This window comes from Phalacrocorax carbo, chromosome 7, assembly GCF_963921805.1.
Source record: "Phalacrocorax carbo chromosome 7, bPhaCar2.1, whole genome shotgun sequence".
NCBI lineage: Eukaryota > Metazoa > Chordata > Aves > Suliformes > Phalacrocoracidae > Phalacrocorax > Phalacrocorax carbo.
In genome coordinates this window covers 39,921,761-39,943,400 of record NC_087519.1, presented here as the reverse complement: position 1 = coordinate 39,943,400, position 21,640 = coordinate 39,921,761, and the positions used below count along the sequence as shown (strand labels likewise).

General features: G+C 35.5%; 1 protein-coding gene across 5 annotated transcripts in view; it reads right to left on the bottom strand.

Moving 5' to 3' along the window:
• The window catches only part of OPA1 (OPA1 mitochondrial dynamin like GTPase), a 57,799-nt gene that overhangs the window by 23,139 nt on the left and 13,020 nt on the right, over positions 1–21,640 (bottom strand). For all 5 annotated transcript variants that reach the window (XM_064457607.1, XM_064457609.1, XM_064457608.1 and 2 more), the window contains 20 exons: positions 17,996–18,049; positions 15,246–15,350; positions 14,217–14,303; positions 13,194–13,307; positions 12,783–12,863; positions 12,289–12,363; positions 11,890–11,961; positions 11,623–11,722; positions 10,983–11,113; positions 10,374–10,446; positions 10,210–10,282; positions 9,353–9,468; positions 8,689–8,753; positions 7,985–8,061; positions 4,990–5,155; positions 4,303–4,455; positions 3,600–3,708; positions 2,903–2,982; positions 1,570–1,710; positions 73–189 (listed from right to left, as the gene is read on the bottom strand). In XM_064457607.1, coding sequence (XP_064313677.1) covers positions 73–189; positions 1,570–1,710; positions 2,903–2,982; positions 3,600–3,708; positions 4,303–4,455; positions 4,990–5,155; positions 7,985–8,061; positions 8,689–8,753; positions 9,353–9,468; positions 10,210–10,282; positions 10,374–10,446; positions 10,983–11,113; positions 11,623–11,722; positions 11,890–11,961; positions 12,289–12,363; positions 12,783–12,863; positions 13,194–13,307; positions 14,217–14,303; positions 15,246–15,350; positions 17,996–18,049 — 1,989 coding nt within the window. The remainder of the gene's footprint in view (positions 1–72; positions 190–1,569; positions 1,711–2,902; positions 2,983–3,599; positions 3,709–4,302; positions 4,456–4,989; positions 5,156–7,984; positions 8,062–8,688; positions 8,754–9,352; positions 9,469–10,209; positions 10,283–10,373; positions 10,447–10,982; positions 11,114–11,622; positions 11,723–11,889; positions 11,962–12,288; positions 12,364–12,782; positions 12,864–13,193; positions 13,308–14,216; positions 14,304–15,245; positions 15,351–17,995; positions 18,050–21,640) is intronic.

The window sequence follows — 21,640 nt, the reverse complement described above, 5'->3', positions numbered from 1 at the left end:
GTAGATTTATTTTTTTGACTGAGATGGAAATATTAAAGCAAAACACCAGTGTATATCTGTTCTTCAGTTTACCTCTGAGTCCACAAAATGCCTCTGATAATAATAGAAGCCTCTTCGACATAGATTGCAGTGGTTCAAAGCAGTCTTCAGGAAGTACCTTCTATAAATTTGGTGCCATGTGTCTTTAATCTAGGAAAACAGTATATAAATTTGACTAAATAAATACATACACTCACTAGCTTGCATAGTTTAATGATCACATTTAATTTTAAAATATAACTCCAAATTCCACTATCACATAATGTATGTTTAAATATTTCTCAGCAATTTGTCTGCAACTGGGATATGATTAGTGTGTTAGTTACATTTGGCAAATGTTACAGAAAATTGTCAATTTAAAAATCTACACTTCCATGCTTGTAACATAATTGAATGCTTCAAAATACTGTCTGCAGCCAAAATACATTTAAATTATATACTACAAAACAGGACAAATTGTTCTGCTCTTGGCATGATGCAATCTTTACATTAGCACTGAGAATACATTTTTGAGTGGTACCCATTAATTTATCAGTTGAACCAGATTAAAGCACAGAGGAATATTTAATGGATCTTATGTAAACAAGCATTTGTAACTTTTCTTAATTAGGCTTATTTATGTTCTAGTTCTTCAAAATTAAATATTTATACAGATATGGCTCTTAAAAAAAACCAAAACAAAAAAACCCCATAAAATAAAATTAAGAAAACCAGTTCCTTAGCTAGAAAGAAAACTCAATTTGCGCTCAGTCTCCTCACGTAGAGAGTGTGGATCGCTACTCTGACCTTTACAAAAAGGTATGGTAAGTGCTGTATAGGGAAGGGGCAGCAGGTATTTAAATAACTCTTCTACCTTAAGTAAGTACCTGTATTAATGTTGAAAAGGTAGTCAAAGTTACTGCAGAAAATAAATCACTGTTAAAGGAAATCTACATCTTATTAATGTTTGAATTCTCATTTATTTAAAATCTTGCATTTAATTAGATAAAAGGTTTAAAGTTAAGGGCCTTACAGTACAATGAGAAAAATAATTTTCCAGAGCATTTAAAATGTACAATACATTCTCTCAGGGCACTTAAAAAAACCCCTTGCTTTTTCCAAGTATTTTTGCAAAATTTCCCTCTCTTCAGTGTACCTATGAACTTCAAACAGCACATACAAACAACCACACTGAAAGCTTAGGAATGCACAATATGGTTTTACCATATCTTGCTCACAAAGGCCTTGATACCACTATATAACATCTGAAAAATAATTTTAAACAAGCCTTGTCATAATGCAGGGAAGAAAATCTGCTCAGCAGATTCTGATTTCAGTCTAAACTGACAGATTCCAAAGCATTGTACTGCATTTGTCCGACAGCCAACAGAAGTGCGTGAATTGTGTGCAAGTAGTCATTTAGTAATTCATTTGGAAACATCTGGATTACAAGTTCAGTATTTAGATGGAGTCTTCTGTATGCTGTCTAGAAAGAGCATTCAAATGTTCACAGGGGGCTTCCATATGTTTTGTTACAATTCTGCATGTTACCAGACATGAGTCCACTGTTACTCCTCTTGCTTCAAGATTCTTTCTGACAGTCGTCACTTCATCATTTGCCAGATAAGCTGCATGTTCTTCATTGCATTTGATTAATTTCTCAAGTTCATTTCTTGTTTCGTTACGAATATTCTAAGATAAGAATGATTAGTTAGAATTAATTATTATAGACTCAGAGATCATCAGCACCCCCTCAATAAACAGTCTACCTGCTTAATAAGATGAAACAGCAAATACCTTTGACACTATTACTTATTACATTTAAGTGACCCAGAGGGTATTTGTGCAAAGATAGCTCAAATACAGTATTTTTAAATGGATAATTAATGCGTCAGTTTTTCATACTTTATTTTCATTATGCACAGAAATACAGATGAGGAAGACAAGGGTGGAAAGAAGAGGGAAAAAAAAAAAAAAATCAGTCATGGGTGTTAGCTTCCTTTCCCCTCCATGAACATCTGCTAGCGGGGTTCACGATCACTTGTGACACTGATGAGAGCTGTAATTTTTGCCCAACAGCTTACATGAACTCTTCATGGATTCATACCTTTAAGTTGCTGTTCATTAAATTTAAGTAAGATAGGCAGTGACTTCAACCTTTCTCCCATACCTGGCTGCACACAGTTGACTGTAAAACTCCTTCCTCTGAAACAATTACTGTCTACTGTATTCTTTTAAACTCTACTTATTACTTTAAAGTATGATTCAGTTTGAGAAATATCTAGAAAAAGTAACATAAAAAGCCCATCACCTCTGGGCATTGAACAGAAGATGCTATTCAAATTCAAAAAAATTCCAAAAGCTATGAGCAAACGAGAAGAGAGGTTCTGATGAAAACTGTCAATCATGAGATACAACTGTGACTAGACTACAAGTGGTAATGCTATCACATACTAATTAAATCCAAATGGAGCATGATAAGAAACTGCACATGACTTCTGCTTAAAAGGCATGCTTGAAAAGTATAGAAGAAAGTAGCCCAGTTTGCACTTTGTTCTCATCAATTTCTTTCTACTGGAAGAATTTTAATATTCAGGTCAATGGCACAGTAGTAAAGATGTTTTCTGTTCTTCAGCTGAATTACATTTTATAAACCACTATGTATCTGCAATATGAAAAAAGTATACGGAATTCTCTGTGGTGTAGTATTTAAAACAGTGAATAGTTAAAGTAATTGTATCTAGAAGGGGTTTTTTTTGTTGTTGTTATTTTTGCAATCATCTAAATAGCGTGAAGAGGGCTGGCATTTTTGAAAATTTACTGAGTGATAAAGTTTTCTGAAGGTAGTGAACTACATTTTCTTTATATTTTTTTTCCCTTTTACCTGTTCTTTGGTGCGGCCTATCCAGTATAACCACCTTTTTTTCCAGTCTGGACCCACCATATCTTCAATAACAGATTCAGCTAAAAAAGCAAACAATGTTAAGTGTCATTCAAAATATATGTAACCAGCCAAATTTATAGTTCTAAAATTAGGTCCAAGAACGGACATTTTATGCCTAAGAATATAAGATATGCCATACTGAGTCACTTCAGATGTCTTTTACTTAAAGCAACAGTTGATGTCTTTTACTAAAATTTAAAAGTGACTGCAAACTGGTAGATACGTCAAGGAAGTATATAAAAGCACAGCATCCCTCCACTGAGACATCCCTCTGCTTCCAAGTCAGGCATTTCAAAATCTTACCTTGTTGCAACTTGCAACAAAATTAATTATGCTGATAACCATAAATGGACCAACTACTCTCTGTGAATTTATCCTATTCTTCTGTGTGTCTGTACCATTTTTTGACTCTACAGATTTCTATTACTTATCTTTCAGCTGCCTCATTGTGAGAGCAAGAGCACTAGCTTTTGAGGCTGTACTTTGCTAAACATTTCTATCAGTACCAGTACCATCTTACAATGTCACCATTGTTGCAGTTGTGCTGATAGAAAAGCTTGCACTGCAGTGAAGTGAACTCAATCTGAAATTGGCCCAGATTAAAAAGCACACAGGAGCGGAATACATCACAACTCACTGTCTTTGAGACGACTTTGGAGAGTCTCTTCCATAAAATGAATAGCTGCATCCCACTGCTGCTTATCAGATATTGACCGATCTTCTAAGGCATTGTGCTGGATCACTCGCTGCAATACAGAACATGGTTTTAGCATTTATTCAGGATTTAATAAAAAAAAGATTTCTGACATTCTTTTCGTTTCTGGATGTCTACAAAACCACCATATATAGGGCACACAGGATCTATTCAAGAGGAACCTTTTCAAAGCACTGCCAAAAATATTTTCTTGTGCCTTTAATTTGACTCTCTTATGTAGCCTAGCATAAGTAATGTAAAAAATACAGCAAACAATATGAAATCCCTCCGGGTGTATAAAGGCGGTAATGAAATGCTGTTATTTTTTGTGGCTGTAATTAACAGAAGAAATGAACTGATGCTAAACAATTCTCACAAGGCTCTCCTTGGGCAGCCAGTGGATTATGAAGGACTTTTTCATGGACCAAATCAGTTTTATTAGATGTTATTTAGGGCAAAGAAAGGTAATAAATAAAATGAAGTGAGAAACACTGAATTAAAACAATATATAGAAAAGGAGATGGACACATGCCCCTATCACTCTACAATTACATTAAAAGAATGCAAAAATACTGAATACACAATTTCAGTAAAAAGATTTCAACAGCACTTAGTCAACAATGCAAAAAAACCCACTACATTGTACCAGGCTATCCTCCGCTCTCTCATTCCATTTGTGTCGTTTAATAGTTTCTTCTTTGACAGCTTGTTTCAGTTTATCAAAGATATCATCATGTTCTTTTCCTTTTTGTTCTGTCATGAAACGGGAGAATTCTTCTTGCAAAGTCTCCCATGCCACCTAGGAAGTGAGCAAACAGTACCTGCTGAAACGGACCATTATACCATGCACCAGCTGGTAAAGGAACATATATGGCAATTCTTGCACGTATGAAAATTTGCGTACTTTCTGAAAACAACATACAAGCGTAAGAGTAAGTAATTGACTTTTCCTTTGCTGCCTTATCCATTACTAATAAACTCAACACTAAACTTTGCTTTGCTATGCTGTAGCAAGTAGAATTCTGTTAAACTTGCATAAATCTATTAAATATGAATATACGTAGCCTGAAGGGTTTGTTTAACCTTTTAAAAAGAGGGGTTTTTTGGTCTTTAATTAGAGAAAAATTCACCAGAAAAGCAAAATACAATGTCCCTGCTGTATATGCTTCTCAACACCAAGATATTGCTAGCCTTTTCTGACATGTAAGCTGGTTAGAGGAACTGTTGTGACTCCTTCAAACCACAACCTTACTTCTCTGGAGCTATGTGCTTTAATTTCAACAGGCTTTGCACCTTTTTTTTTTTTAATTTTTTTAAGTAACTAAATTCTCACCTCTACTGCTTTATTAGGCAGTTGCTTGTCAGTCCACTGCTTCAATTTGATGTCCACAGTGGTGTTAAATGTCCCTGAGTTCATAGTCTGTGCTGCTGGAAGGTAGATATTCTCAATCACATGAGTAGATACCCTTTCCCATAAAGTTTTCTGAAGAATCTCCTCCCTAAAAAAGAAAGTTGTAACACTTATGATGACTCCAAATACAAAAATGTCTAAAACAAGTATGCACTCGATTTGTTAGAAATACTGAGAAAAGACTACTACAGAACACAGAAAATACTCCTTAACATCAGGACACAACTTCAACCAAAATCTGCTTGGAACTAAGGACACAAATACACAATGTTTTCAGCAGCAAAGACAGCTTCAGAAGTTGGCCTCTACGACTCTTACAGCTGCCACTGCACTGCACAACAGTTCCTTGCAGCCTTCACTTATACCAATATAACCATGCAGAGCTGTGTGTGCATATGCATGGCAGGTGGGGGAAACAAGGGGGAAGACTGTAAAGCTTTGAAATGATTTGACTGAGAAGTCCACACTCCCAAAAAATGTGTGGGTTTGTTTCTGTAGTATTCTGATTTGTCGGAACAGGCTGTAGTTTTCCACCAGGGGTTTTCACTGATTGTTCCCAGATTTGATAAACAATGAAGCAAGTTGAGAAGTCCTACGTTTTACCAAAATGTATATTGGTATTAATTTATAAACATGCCTCACGTCACTATAAAACTAAATACCCCCACTTTCCTATTTATGATGTGTTTCAAGAAGTAACAATGGAAACAATCTAACTTTAACCTTTTAAAATGACAATAAACTTACTCAGGAAACTTTGCAGCTGCAGTGAGAGAATTCAGCTGAGCCACTGTACCATAAAGCCAGTACCCACAGAGGCAGTCATGCTCTTTCTGCTCCTGCCAGTCTCCAGTACAGGTTGTGGGTTTCTTGCAAATTAATTTTATGCTAGCTCAGCATGCTAAATCAGCTTACCAACGGGTCATGTGAATGCCAGACTTGACAGAATAATGAAAGCTAAGAGCTGAAGAATAAAACCTGCTTCTTTTTGGTGGCACAAGACTATCAGATTCATTCAAGCCCTTTTGCTCCAAATGGCTGAAGTTCAGGACACAAGCCTCATCCCTGATAATACCCCTACTTTAACTAGGCAATCTGTGGACACAGACTGAAGAACAGTTCATAAATATCACTCCTCCCCCATTTCAACTAATTGAAAGTTTCTCTTTTGTGTTTAAAGCATCCTTCTTTGAGAATTTTGCAGCTGTCCTTCTGACAAACCAGTATAAATGGGGATCAAAGCCACTAGTTTTTCTACTGTTGGACAGATCTTTGGCATATTTAAGTATTAAGGTAGTAAAAGTATTCATACAAAATTAAAAGAAACTCAAGCATTTAAATGTTGAAAGAATTCACCATAAATCGAAATTAATATTGCCACCAGTAAAAAATGTTTTCTTTAAAAAGCTTTGTTCAAAATAGGATGATCTGGATAGCGTTCAAACAGACCAATTATTGACCATTCTTGATCACCATTAAAAGAAATGGGGATGTGGCTAATGAGTTTCGCTTACAGGGCGTGCTGGTAACAGTCTGTTATGGATTTTACCACTTACAAATGCACTCTAGGAGAAGGGCAGTCCTTTGATCAAGAACAACTGCAATCTCATTCCTTCTTTGCTGACATGTCAATAAAAATACACTTTTGCTTTGCTTGATTCAGTCAAACTTAATTGGAAGAAATGGAAATTTTAACAGGATAGAAACATTTGCATTCATCAAACGCACTGCTGTTTTTAGGCTGCATATAACAGCTAACAGCAGCAGTTTTTCATGACTTAGGTTTCCAGTTCTACTTTATAGCTCATTAAGCGTTATAAAACTAGAATCACCACCACATTTTAACTTTCAGAAGAAATGCACAGAAACATTCACGTTATGCACCCACCTGATACACAACATAAAATGAAGCAGACTAGACATGGGCCAGGGTACATCAGCATCTATTCCACATCAAACAGCAGACACCATAACGGCAAACCTGGATTACATTTGGACTAGAACGCAACTTCAGACTAGTACACTGCCTACAACACTTTCTCTGAATGCATCCACACGCCCAGAGTTATTCTAATGTCACTAAGAGTCAGACATTTTATCTTGGTTTTTAATGAATGACCAAGTAACAGTTCAATTCAGGTCGCTGAAGGCAAAGGCATTAAAGAAACCTTTTTTTTTGTGGTTCTCAGTTATGGTACAGGCTGTCAGAGTAATCTTTTACATAGGCTGTTCTCCTCTCAGTCTGCTTCTACAGTAGGTTTACTATGCAGTGATGCTACACTGTTAAATACTTAGGCTAAGCTTACCTTCTCTCTCACACCTGTGTCTGCCTTACAAAGAAGTAGGCAGCATACTATGGTGCTACTCGGTTGAGGCTACCAAGGAGATCCACGTGTGGAATGAATTCTCAAATATCCAGATCAGCTTTTTACAGCCAGGAATTACATAATCTTTGAAATTCCAAGCCTTTGATTCACAGATACACAAAACTTTTTTCCAAATTCATGGATATTATTTTGATATGAACAATAATCCCCAAACATCAAGTTAAGAGGAATTACTGATCCATGCTTCAAATGAACATCTGAAAACGTCATTATTATGATGTTCCTTTTCATTTTTGAGGAATATCTATTGTTCATTATACTGTATAAAAACAGAACAAAATACAAACTGACATAATATAATTGTTGTTGAGGGATTATGCAAGTATGTGCTGATTGAGTATAATAGACAGACAGACTACTTCCACAGGGACAAAGGACATAATAACACACTGTCCTAAGAAAAACAATTCCTTATTTATATTTGAGAATTTTGTTTACTAAAACTCTTTATATTTGAAAAGTAAACCTCTGCTAGTTAGAAAAAAAAATTTAAGAAAGCAAAAAAAAGCAAAATGAAAAAATTTCCATACCAGTGCTTTGGTGTCACCTGAGTCAAACTTATGACTTCATCAAGAATCTCATTCTTTGCTTTTTCAAACAGTTCATTCTACACAAAAGGAAAAATACAAATTAATGAGATTTTAGGTACAGTTTGATCATGTTTCCATACAAAGAGTAAAAAACCCAAACCTTTTTCTTATGGCCTTTAAGCCTAAAACGATACCTCCTGGTCATGTTCTGGACAATGTATGTGCTTGTCATAAGCTACCCTGGTTTACCATACATCTTCCCACCCATCTCTTGCATGCCTCTGGCCAGGCATGGCATTTGAATATTCAGGATCTCTATAAAAGAATTAGAGAATGGGATCATAATTGTTTTGTTACTCTGTCTGAAAGACCACGGAATGTAACTTCTCTTCGCCAGTTCTATGATGATCACAAAGAAACACTGGCCTGTTCCTGTGGGCGAGTTAGGTCGGTTAACTGCACACCAGCAGTGATTGACTTGTTAAGCATTGAAGTATCACAATTTTGAAGTACACTATTTCATAAAACAGAGGGCTCAGTATTTCCTTCCCCTAGAATAATTTCCACTGTCCTCACATTTTATAAGTGTCAGTACTTTATGTTAACTTTAAGAAACCTTCACAAATGAGATTAAATGGCATAAATTTTAATCCATTATCTTCAACATTTTGCAACACATAAATTAAAGCAGTAGTGTAATTTACCCTGTCAAGCTCTCGCAACCGGGGGTAATTGTTCTTCCATTCAGTCTCAAGATTGAAACGTGTGGCTGCAAAAATCAGAAACAAGGCCTTAATTTTTTATATTGTCTATATGTACTTCATGATGATCTTAACAGTTTAGCAGCTCCTAAAATTGCCACAAATCTTGCTTATGACAAACCCTCCAAGAACTTTAAGGGCCTCTGCAAATGAGCAAACCTTTTTGCTGTCTATGCTTAGATATATGGATGCAAATTGCAGGATTCATTTATTGAAAAAAATGTAGTCGAAAGAGAGCCATTCAACTTCCAGCTCTGTACAAGTCAGTCCTTCCCTGGCCGATCAGATGGTATCTTTATATAGGAAGCCATTTTAAACAACATCTGAATCCAATGGAAGAACTGTGTTTTGCTCATAAAACCACCTGAATTTGTTTCTTTGTACTTATTTACTCCTTTGGCTTTTAAAGCAAGTGGGTCCTCCACACCATGAATTATTTTTATGTGTTTTTATAAAGATTAACTGCGGCAACGACCAATTAATGAGAAATGGTGATCATATAAAACACAGCTGCCCAAGCATGCTGGCAAAACAGTATTATATGCATGCATAAGAACTGTTTTAACAGCAATTTGCTATTTCACTTGTTTTTTTTAAAGTTGTTTACCTTTAAAAGCATCTGCTTGCTGTTCCACAGACTCTCTCACCATTTTCCAAAAGCAATCTGACACAGCAAGACTTAAGTTCTTTGTTGTTACCTGGTGTGCCTTCAGCATACATGTCCTGTAAAGAAAGACAGCTAGGGAAATTCTTCTATGCATACCCATGCTTTCTGGCCCCCATTTTCTCCTCACAAGAATAAAGCTTTGCTTTTTATAGCAGAGGATAACATGTCAACGTCCTCCTAACCCAAATTCCAGTCTCCTTCTCCAAAACATTCAACGCAGATAATCACCAAAGCAAAAAACACCCCACCACAAATAAATTTCTATTCTAGATGTTGCAGTGCAGGTACTGCAGTCCCAAAGACCATGCAGCTTACTTTCCTGAGAAATACAAGCCTGTGAAACCAAAACTCTGCTCAATGAACTTCCAGCAGAACACACAAGTTATTAACCTTTTGAAATCAATATTGTTGTCACACCAAGACAACTAACATTTAGAGGCACTACAACTCTTATTTGGGCTGGATTATCTCCTCCTGGCATATCAAGTGCCTAGGCATAGGCTGGGAACTTAGTTTTTCTAAAGCCAACAGAGAGATACAGAAACTTCTGAAGAGAGGCTCAGAACTGCAGTGGAATCAGTTGCTGCCTGAAGATGCCCGTGTCTCTCCATTGACTTACTGCAAGCATTAGGAAACCAGGCTAACATGGCCCATCAACAAGATGCCTTACTTAAGCAGTTTAAATCTCAAATTGTGTTTCTACATTGCAATCCTTTTTTTTTAATTCAAAAGAAAATCTGATGCTAGCATTTACCAACACAGGCTCATTTCAGTTAAAGGAATAAACAGCAACCTACTTTAACAGCTTTGAATTTTGAAAAAATTCCTCTTCATATTCTTTAATCGATTCAATGCTTTCACTGCTGTTTCCTGAAGAAAGAAGAGAGTGCTGCAACAGTTCCATTGAGATAGTTTTCTCTGCTATCAAGGAGAAAATAAGCAGAGCCAGAACTCTCTTTACCTTTTCCAGTAACAACTGCAAAATAACCCAAAGCTTTCATTGGGAAGAGTTTGCCTTCAATTATTTGCTGGATCTGTGAAAATAAAAGATTAAAAAAAACCAGTTGGCTTTGCACAGAGACATTCTTTCCTTCAGCACAGTTTTAAAGCCAGATCTATTTGTATCCATGCACAGACTGCTATAAGAAGCAGTTTATCATGGGACTGAGTTCTACTGATATTTAAAAGAAAAAAAATATAAAGGCATAAACCAAATAAGGCATAACATAGCAAAACACAAAATAAAGTGAAAAAGCCTATCCCAGAAGATCCTAAAGCGTTCTCAGGAAAGGGAACCTGCTCAGGTCACTTGCATGAAAGGAACCAGTATTATAGCAAGCTGGAGCCAAGCTGTGTCTGAAGTCACGAGCTCATCACTAAAAGCAAAGCCTGAGACAAAAACAACCACCACCAAAGAAAGAAAAAAAAAAAAATCACACTGAATACAGAAATAAGCACTCAAAAACATCTAGAAAAGGTAGGTAAGGTCCAATATTTCTGACAGCATCTGAAGTATTTTTCCACATGTGACTTTAGTCATCACAGTATGAGAAAAATAGTTTCAACTCACTCTGCTTGGGCTAGCCGTATTTTTCTCAGCAAGATCAACTTTAGTCAACACAAAAATCGTCCTTTTTCCTTGGGGATCCATTTGGCTGACTAAGTCTGTGACAATACTGCGTTCTGCATCCACTGACCCATCTAAGTAAACAAAGACAAAGTTCTATTTTAAGGACAATGTAATCTAACATGCAGTACTGAAGATATGGTAGGCATCAAATAAGTTCCATGTTACACCTTAAAAATAGTAAAATTACACCTACATTCAATTTTTCGGTACACGCAGTGAAAATTTGCTTTGTTCCTGGTATCATTAAAAAATGAGATTGTTGTAGTTGCCTAAGTTTTGAACGAGTACCACCTTATTCAAAATACTAAACTCTATTGTTGTCTCTTGCCTCCAAAACACTTTTGAAGAATTCCTGAATTTTATTTTAAGGATAAAAACTCAAAAAGTTGCTTTTTGCCACAGATACCAAAGGTGCCTTAATTTATGAACAGATATTCCACAGCATCCTATTTTGCAGACTATAGAGATTACCACAAATGAAAAAAAAAAATAAATCACAAGAGCCCCAAGAGTCACATTAGAATCAGAATTAAAAAAAAAATAATCCTGCAAGTTAGATAACCATCTAGACTCTTATTACCTTGAATACAAAGGATGATGGCATTAGGATTCTGCATGTAGGCCTTGCTGATGCTGAAGATTGTTTCTTTCGTATCTGGAGCCATACCAGATGTCACAGTCTTTAATACGTATATGGATATATATATATTTAAAGGAAAAAAGAAAAACAGAATGATGTAAAAAAACCCAAAACAGTTAATGTTCTCACCAATAACACTACCTCACCTACATGCCTTAAAGCTTTGTTTTGTTCTTTTTTTCTTCTTTTTTTTAATTGCCTACTTACACTAATGACTCCAGGTAAATCAACCAATACCATTCTCTGCAAACCAGGGCCTTTCACACTTAAGGAGATGGTCTGTGAAGTAAAATTGAAATTAAAGGTTTATACACACACCTACTTTGTACGTAATTACATACACAAACACTCGTATATAAAATTATATAAACACTTATTTACACACACACATGCTTTAAACCAGCAACAGCCTGTAATTTGAAATAGGAAGTCCAATTTTATGTGCCTGTAATTGTGATATAAAACTGATTTTAACAGTCCAAATACACTTTGTATAGTGCAAAATATTAAGTGTACACAAACTGGATTCACCAGTCTCCTAGCTGAAGAATACTTACAAGAGATATACATATAGATATTTGCCACTAAATATTTCACAAATCTTACCTCAGTGCTAACAGTGCACCCTTCCTTCACGCTATTTCTCATTCTGATTTCTATTTCATTTCTCAAAGCTGCAAGCTGTTTTTAGGAAAAGCAAAATATCAAACATAAAACTGCTTACAATTGTGATAGAAGAAAAATCACCAACTTAAGTAAAAAGTTTACTTTGGGATTAACACCTCTGCTTATAAATACTAACTCTCTCAAATGCATTTTAATAACTAAGTCTGGTAAATGGGGTGCTAAATGACAGATTACCTGCAGACCCCTGCATACTCCAAAAAATACCTTGGCACAAGAGCGCCTCCTACATTTTATCCACTTCAGTGCCAGCCAAAAACAATACTAAGAGGTAATTCAATAACTAATATAATGCCTTGCTGCACTAAACGTATTTCACTCTAAATTAAACAGGGGCTAACACCCCACAAAGACACACAAATTTTCAGGTAATTAATAAAAGTCACATTAACTTCTGGTCACTTCTTTATACTTACATCCTCTTCCTTTGTCAGATCAAACTCCCGAGAGCTATCTTTGAATAAAGCCACATGGTGGGGACCTTCACTAAGAGTTACCTAAATGGTAAAAGCCTTATTTGAGAAAGTATGGTAGATGTAACACAGAGAAATATGAGAAGTACATAGTGTATGAATACTTCCCACTGCAAACATACAACTGTATGTAATGCTTATTTATCACAGGACCACTTACAGTAGGAACTACTACTACTGTGATAGGATATATGGATCATACATAGGCCTACAGAATTTTTGTCATTGACTGCAACAACTTAGTTGCTTAGAGACCATTTTATAAATGAATGTTCACATATACTCCAATTAATGGCATAATCAGAGGGAGAAGTACACAGCAAATGCTGATTCAGAGATTTTGATGTTTCTTACCTTAACAGGGGAACGTGTCATCATCTCCCCAGACCCTCGAGGGAATATGCGGGCTTGGGCGATCATTTCTAACACACTGGTTTTTCCTGCACTTTGATCTCCAACCACCACCACCTTAAGTGAAATTTTAAACAGCCACTGGCTTTCAGCAGGACATTTTGGAAGCTCAGACAAAAGTTGACTAAAAAGATGTTAATCTATATCAACACTGTCTCATGTTTGACAATAAATGCATTGGTTTAAATATGGAATCCTTGAATAAATACTAACTTCTAGTCATGCAAAAAAAAGAGACTTGTGCTTAAGACAACACAGTTCGCAAAGAGCCCTATGGGCCTAACCTGCCAGGCTACCTAGTGAAAAGAGGAACTGCCCCCTCACGGCAGGCAGTTCTTCCCTCCTTCTGCAAAATCCTTTCAGCAGGTGAGACACTGAAGACTACTCATCAGGTAGATGCTGCTTCTGCCCAGAGAAGGCTGGATTTTGATGTAATTGCTGTCACTTCCCTGTTGTACTGACTTCCTATAGAAGTCACCAGTGCTACAGATGGTTGTGCAAGCAGGATGCATTCCTGGCTCTCCCCTATACCAGCAGTCAGACTAGCCAAACCCCTTCTCACACTCCCTGCTCCAACAGCAACAGCACTGTGGGAAATTAGCTGGGACACCTCACCTTCTCAGCTCCGCTGGTATACACTGGGAAACAAGTTGTTTTACACTGCTGAGAAGGCTAGTGTGCCATCACTGAAACCATTTAAAATGAACAGCTGAGCAGACCAGCAATATCTGGATCTAGATAAGGTTTTATCTACGAACCAAGGCAGACTTAACATAGTTACACTGGTTATTCTCAAAATTCTCTTGTTGCATTTAGAAAGGAGAACATGCCTTAAGCAAAAACCCTTGAGTTACAAGAAAATAGCCTAGCACTAGCTCTTGATTATTCTATAAATATCATTAAATGTTCTATTCAATTATAAGACTAGTGTTTCAGTAAAAAGCCTTGAATTCCTTATCTGCTTACTCGAGGTAGGTGATCTTGAGTGTTATAACTGGCGTCATAATCAGACAGGATGTCAAGTACTTCAGAATACATATCAATCAAGGATTTCTACAAAAGAATTACAGAGAGAAAAACAGACAATTAACAGAAGAAAGATTGGGTTTCAGACTACTTCATCTGTATATTCTGTAAACCTATTGGTAAGAAGGTGTTTATTCTCTCCCCTTGCTTAGAAACCTAAGCTGTCTATACTGCAGCACAGATCTCTGTTTCATAAAGTACAATACCAAGTAAAGTCATGCCTTGCCTTCTGTGGATGAAAATACTAAAGCTGCAGATGCATCTTGCAAAATGAGAGCTCTTACATACAGCATAAGAGAACAACAATGCTCAGACTTCACAGTTTTCAAGTTAAGACGCTGAATTAAGTTTCTTCCATTAAACATTTAGACTTATATTTTCAGCTTGATAAACAATAAGCATTAAGAAGGGCTATCAAGCTAGTCCTGTAAAAGTAAGAACTCCTTATCCTCCACTTCCCAGAGGAAAAAGAAAGATCCATACTGGTCAGAAAATGACATGGAGAGAGGCAGAAAACATCCATTTTTAGAACACTCAGGATGTAGGCAGACAAAAGCAAAAGCATACTTAGTTCAATCTCTGTTAAAAGATGGTTTCTGGCCCCGTAACTACATTCCTCCCAAACTCAGTAAGACCCATGAAAAGAACAAAAGTATCGGACTGGGTAAGGAGGGTTGGAAGCATATTTATTAGCACACGTAATGAAGCTATATCAAAAACCCAATCCACATTTCCACTTAATTATTTAGTTAGACATGGTAACCCCTTTATATTCTCCGACTGAAGCCATTTTCAAAAGTTATATAGTTTAAAATAAGATGCATAAAAGCCTTAACATGTAAGAAAATTAGCATATATATCTTATAACTAATGTTAAAAGTTCATATATGAATCAATAAATACAATTTAGAATATCATGGGAAATATGGCATAATTATATTTCTATGCTGATTTGTAACACATACGTACCTTTAACTTCCTCTGATGAATTCCCTTGTCATCTCTTTGCAGTACCAATTTCCTTAATTCTTTGTTCTCCTTCTCTAATCGCTCAAGCATTCTTTGGTATTTGAGCTACAAAACAGTGGTACAAATATACTGTTGAAATTACTGAAATAGTATACTCACACGAGCAAAGTTTTAACTATGAAAAATAAATTATCCTTCATGCAAGACTTTTAAAAAAATAGAAACCTTTGAAATCACTACAGTTTATTAAAATACAAGGCTATCAAAAAGACTGTTAGATTAGGCAATACATCCTTGCTTCAAATATTTTAATAAGACCACAATGTTCAAACTTAGGCATACATAAATCAATCCTTAAGCATCTGAAACAAGCATAATTTTCAAAGGAGCTACACAGATGCAGTCAGACAAAAATTAGCATCAGTAGGAACTGGCTGTTCAATGAAAAAGATCATAGGGATTAAATGTGAATTTGCAAGCCTAGTTTAGACCCTTTCTTCAGTATGCAACCTCAGTTCAAGAAACAACTGTACCAGCTCAGTCCTCTTTAGAAGGAGATTATGATAGCCCCTGAGGATGAGACACTAATATAGTTTTGATACGTACTCTGAAAACTGTTTTCTATGGCATGGGAATGTATTTGGCCTGAGCATACACTTTTAAGAACAAATAAAATTTCAAGCTGTTATAAAAAAAGGCATGTAATAAATGCTTTCAAAACTGGCAAATATTTAAAGAGGATACAAACCCCCATATCAAAATAATTTGGCTGAGCCAAGGAGCCAATCAATTTAGAAGCCTACAGATAAAAGATTAATTGTACATTAACTTAAGAAAAGCAAATCAAAGTAATGACTAATATGCATCAATGCTGAAAAAAGTCTGTCTTAAAAATCAATAGTTCTGTCTTGCTAATTAAGGAGATTAAAACTTTGTTGGCACGAAATAAGGCAGGAAGGAGACCCACCTTATACCACGTTTGCACTGAAAAGCCCCATTAAGGTATAATATACGAAACCCTCATGAGTATGTTAAGGCAACACACCTAGGAGGGAAAAGTACTGCTGTCTAAACAAGAACTGTAAGTCATATAGCCACGGAATCATGGTTCCTGCTCTGTAAGGTCTGCTTAATGGATGAACTATTTCTTTGTAAACCACATCTGCAGGGGCACACTGTATTGCCCAACATTATGAAAGCTACCAGAAAGGCTGGAAATGCTCCTCGGTTGAGCTGATGCAGGGAATTCTTAAATTAGCTGCTGAAAGCAAGACTTCAGAGAACGTGAAAATGGGTTTATTTTTGTGACTTTGTTCTTAAATAATGAATGGTCCTATACACTTAGATTCTTGATAGAAGATACTAACTTTATTACTATTGTAACCGTGTCAGGTTGATTGTATAAGGTTTACGTAAGGGAAACAAAGCAACATGCATGCATTCACTATATTCAGAAATTCATATTAAAAAAATGGGCTTTCCAAATGTCTATTATTGAATTCCTAGGTCCTCTGCAGTTAGGCCATGCACTTTTAAGAAGGCCAGTTTGAAAAGCAGTGATCCTAAAGCTGATGGCTACAAGTCCTTTTCCTTTTCTGCCAGCTAATGAAATAGGCTTTTCTTTAACGGAAGTAACAGAGGGAATACTGAAAACAGGATTTCACTTGCAAAAGCACATATTCTTTCAGACCATATTATATTATAACAACTGAACTGGATGGAAGACATTTGGAAATAGAAAGTGGATTGGGTTTTGTGAAGCAATGCTTTTTAGAAACGTGTATTAAGAAATCCTGCCAATAACTGTCATTGTTCAAATTTTCACTTTTTGACTTTTTTTTAAAGGACATCACTCTGAACAGCACCATCCTCTTCAGTTTCTTAAAGGTACTGAATATTGTTTTAAATCCCAAAGAGAGGGATTTTAATCTGCCCGTAACAATTTTTGCAACAAATAGTTCAATCACAGAAACAGCTTTAATTGAAAGACTGCTTACTGCTTCACAAAACAGATTTTGATGAACACCTCATGGCTTATATACCACTCTAGCACTGTAACTGTAATTATTTTTCTTGATGGAAGAAAACAAAAAAGATATTTTGGTTCTCCTGAATGCCACTGTACTATAATCTGAATGTCTCAACCCACATATCCCGTATAATATCTATTTTTCCTCTGGGACCTCTAATATTTCGTCAGCAAATGCACTTAAAAGCTTCTTTACTTTATACTAGACATGACATTTCCTAGATTAAGGGATCTGCATGTAACTCCTTCATAAGTAAACTAATTTCTGCAACAAATGTGCCATTTAAACATGCAAGACATCAGAGATATTTAGTAGCACTGCAGTTATAAAAGAGAACTGTAGAATGTAACAAGTAAAGTTAGCATGCATAACAAGTTAAAAACTGGAATATCACCATTGTATTTACATACACTTTTGGCTAATTTTACATTTCAGGTATATATAATGCTGAAAGCAAGGACGGCATTTTGGGAAAGTATGATTACACATTTGCCCTGTTCTTACACTCTCCTCTTGCATTCAGTCACTGTCAGAAAGACAGACTAGACTGACCTTTGGTCTGTGCCAACACAGACAACTCTGTATTGATGAACTCAAACATTGAAAAAAGCGCTGCATTTTTACCAAGCGTCTTATCTTTCATGTGTGCTTTTACCTAGTAAATCCGAGTCTGCTGCACATAAATCTCTACTTAAGACATCAGTAACTCAGAAAAGTTACCTGAGTGCGCAGAAGTTCTTCCTGAAGTTGATCAATCTTCTCTTTGTCAGAAACCTATAAAGAAAAATAATCATGGCTACTAACATGTTATTTAGTTTATCCACTGCAAGTAATCAAATCAGAAACTGAAAGCTTCATTCCACATACAAAAATTGACTTTACATGCATTGTAAAGCAAGTAAAATTCTTCAATTAGCATTTGAAATTTAACACTGATGGAAGTTCCATCTGCAACAGGAGATTCACATAAAAAAAAGTCTGAATTCCAGTACATGCAACTGCAAAAATTAACCCTTCAAGACTTAATACTAGGAAAGTGGGCTTAGGGAAAAGCAAAACTCTGTAAGGTGCTCAGAGTCTTCTGGTCACTGCCCTAAGTGTAATTTTAGTGCTCAAACTCTCCGGATCTCATATGTTAGTCTCCTGAATTAGCATGATCTTAGTGGGATACAATCACTACAACACCTGCTTGCTACAGAAACTACTTTTTCAGGTGAGTATTCACCATTTCCAAAGCTTCATGAAGATTCTTATTTCATATGTTTTTCAGAATTATAATCCCAAACATGTATGCACAACTTCATAAATTGTAGTTAGTCAGGACAGTCTTGAAGGGTTATTTTAGTATTATTTAAATTACAGTAAAGCCTGGAAAAATTAGGGTATTATCATATAAAACTTTGAAGTTCAAGGCATAAATGTAACAAAATCAGGCAATTAGAGCCGTTCTTAGACACTTTCTTAAAATAGGTTCATCAGGATGTAATAAACAGTTGTTCAAAACAATCCCTTTTTAATAACACAGAAGCAAGACAAAAGCATAAACGGTGCAGTACAAATTCATATGATGTAAATATTTACAAACAACAAAATCTAATAGTTGATGAAATATTAAATTTAGAAAATATAATCTAAACAATTACTGAAATAATTATACAGGTAAGAGCTTCAATATTTAAATAAAACTCATGACGTTTACAACTCAAGTTAGCTTCATATCAGAAAGAGCATATTATGCAACATGCAGAGGACAGCTGTCATTTAGACACAAATCAATTTAGTTACTATAATTTCACACCAGTTGTTACAGATTAAACAAGAAAAAAAATCCACAGTTATTCAGTGATTCATATTATTTAGCTATTAAACCTGTAATACACAGGATCACGCCTGCACTTTATAGAAACCAACCCAAGCTGACTCTTGCATCTACATCCAATTACTTTCTTAGTCATAAAAAGTGCCGTCCTCCTTTTCATTTCTGTTAATTAGTTCAGTGATAGCAAGAGTGCATCAGAAACAGCGTTAGTTTAGCACACAAACAACTCAATGCGTGCAGCCACAGGGTGGTATATGTAAATAAACATTTACATATACACATGCTTTAAACACCTCAGAGATGTAAGGGGAAAATAAAAATAGAAGGACAAAGAGAATAGCGTGGAGAGTCAGAGGCAGCAAGAAAATGAAGGAAAGAAAAGGAAAACAAAGTTTTTCCACATGGTGCAGGTTTTCAAAGCATTTAATGTTTTCCCATTCTCTGCAAGCTGTTCCTGAAAGCACTTCTGGGGCCTTGATGCATTTTTGAAGTATACGCTTATACACAGATTACCTCTAACCACAGGAGCACTGTCTTTAATGTACAGAATACTTATGTTAAACACTATAAGCAAAATATATTGCACACAGACACATTGCAAGATCTGAAGCAAAGAATTATCAAGCACTAGATGATTAATTCTAACAAAGATGATTGGGTAAGTTATATAAAAAAAAAACAGCTCTAGAATGACAGATATGCTTCAGCATTTGGTTCAGGTGTGCTCTGAACGTTCAGTTGCAGTTAGTACATACAGTATTTTGAACATGTAATTCATAATATTGTTGAAAATTTCTGTTGCCAATAAAAGCTAAACTATCATAACAACCTGAAGTATTAACAGTCACATATGACTAATCTATGATTTCTACTCACAAAGAAAAAAATAAACTATTAAAATATCTATATAGGCACATCAATATTTGTTTAATCCAGTTCAGCAGAGTTTGTACTTCAAGATGCCTCCTTCTTTCCCCACTGCCACCGTAAAGAGAGTTACAAGAAAAGAAAATTGTAGGGCCATTTTTAATCAAGGGTTCCTGCACACAAAGATGCAGATACCTGCTTGCTTACTAAGACTACCAGAAGCTCCCTATAGAGTTACTCATTTTGCACAGCAGTCACTTTCCAGCAACCTTTGTCACACACTATATAAAGTAAGCATGCACCTCTGAAAATTCAGTATCTTTGAAACCACAGCTATTGGTTTTGTATATTCTCCAACGAGACTATAAATAATTCTAAATTGATCATCTACAGAACTACGATTCCAGTAATATAAATGAAAATATCAAGGCCCAGACAAAATGCATATACTTTTATATGCCATGCACAGTGCAGCTATACAAGACTAATCAATTATACTGCTTATTATTTATCAAGTTATATCCTCATATCACGATATTAAAGAATATAGTTTACCATCTCGTTCAATTTGTTTCAAGTAAAAAGATTAGTGTGACACACAACACATTCCTTGTCATTAGGCATGATGCCAAAGAGCACACTTGAAGGCTATATTAAAACTTTATATATGCAAGGACAATTAGAGTTTCAACACTCAGAAAACAGAGTACCTGCCTTGGAGGTCAGGATAACATTTACAAAGATAGCCCTTACAGCTATTTCACAGCTTGGGAATTGTAGAATTAGTTGCAAGAAAGTACTGACAAGGTAGAATTTAAATCAGAAACAAATGTAGTATCAAGCTCATTTTTTCCCTGATTGTGTTTATTAGGCTCATATTACAAATCAGGAAGGGAATGAATGTGAGGACATTTGCAGGACACCTTTTGAGATAAAATAATCTCAAATAATTTCCATTATATTTTGCATACAATGCCTAGATTCATAACTGATGACAGAATACATCAGTGTTATTTTAAATCCAGAGAGAATATTAACTGAATTAATTTGGAAAATGAAGTATATGGAAAAATTATGTTTCACTTTTTTTTTTCCTTTTGTTTAAATTAAAGGAAGATTACCAGTTTAGACTGGCCAGGGTTTGTAACTCTAAACCATAAAAAATAATATGGCAAGAAAGTAAAATATTTAAATTTAAAATGCTACTTTAGTTTCAGAGAAGAAAGCAATTTATTCTGTTGACGGACTAAAAAGCATGACAACTGCAGCTATGCAACTGTGTCTAAAAGTTTAATTCACATTTACTGTGCTCCTCTTTCTGCAGGAGTTATCTTCAGATGTACAGAAGATTAAGTTCTGTATCCAGTGCTCAATTCCAAAGCTGTTGAAAAATATCAGTAATCAGAAAGATTTTTTGAGGGCTCAGAAGCAGCCAACAATACAATGTGGTTAAGAATTATGGGTTGTAACAGATAAGACAACTAAAACATCCCAATTTAGGAAGTGTTTCCAATTCTTCTCAGCCATATAATAATGAATAAAATGATCAGAACTTAATTTAAGTAAGTAATGTGCAGATATTCAACAACCACAGCATATCAATATAAACTGTACTTCCAGAAGGAAAACAGACAAAGGAATGAAGTAATGACTATACAGTAGAGACTGTTATTAATGAC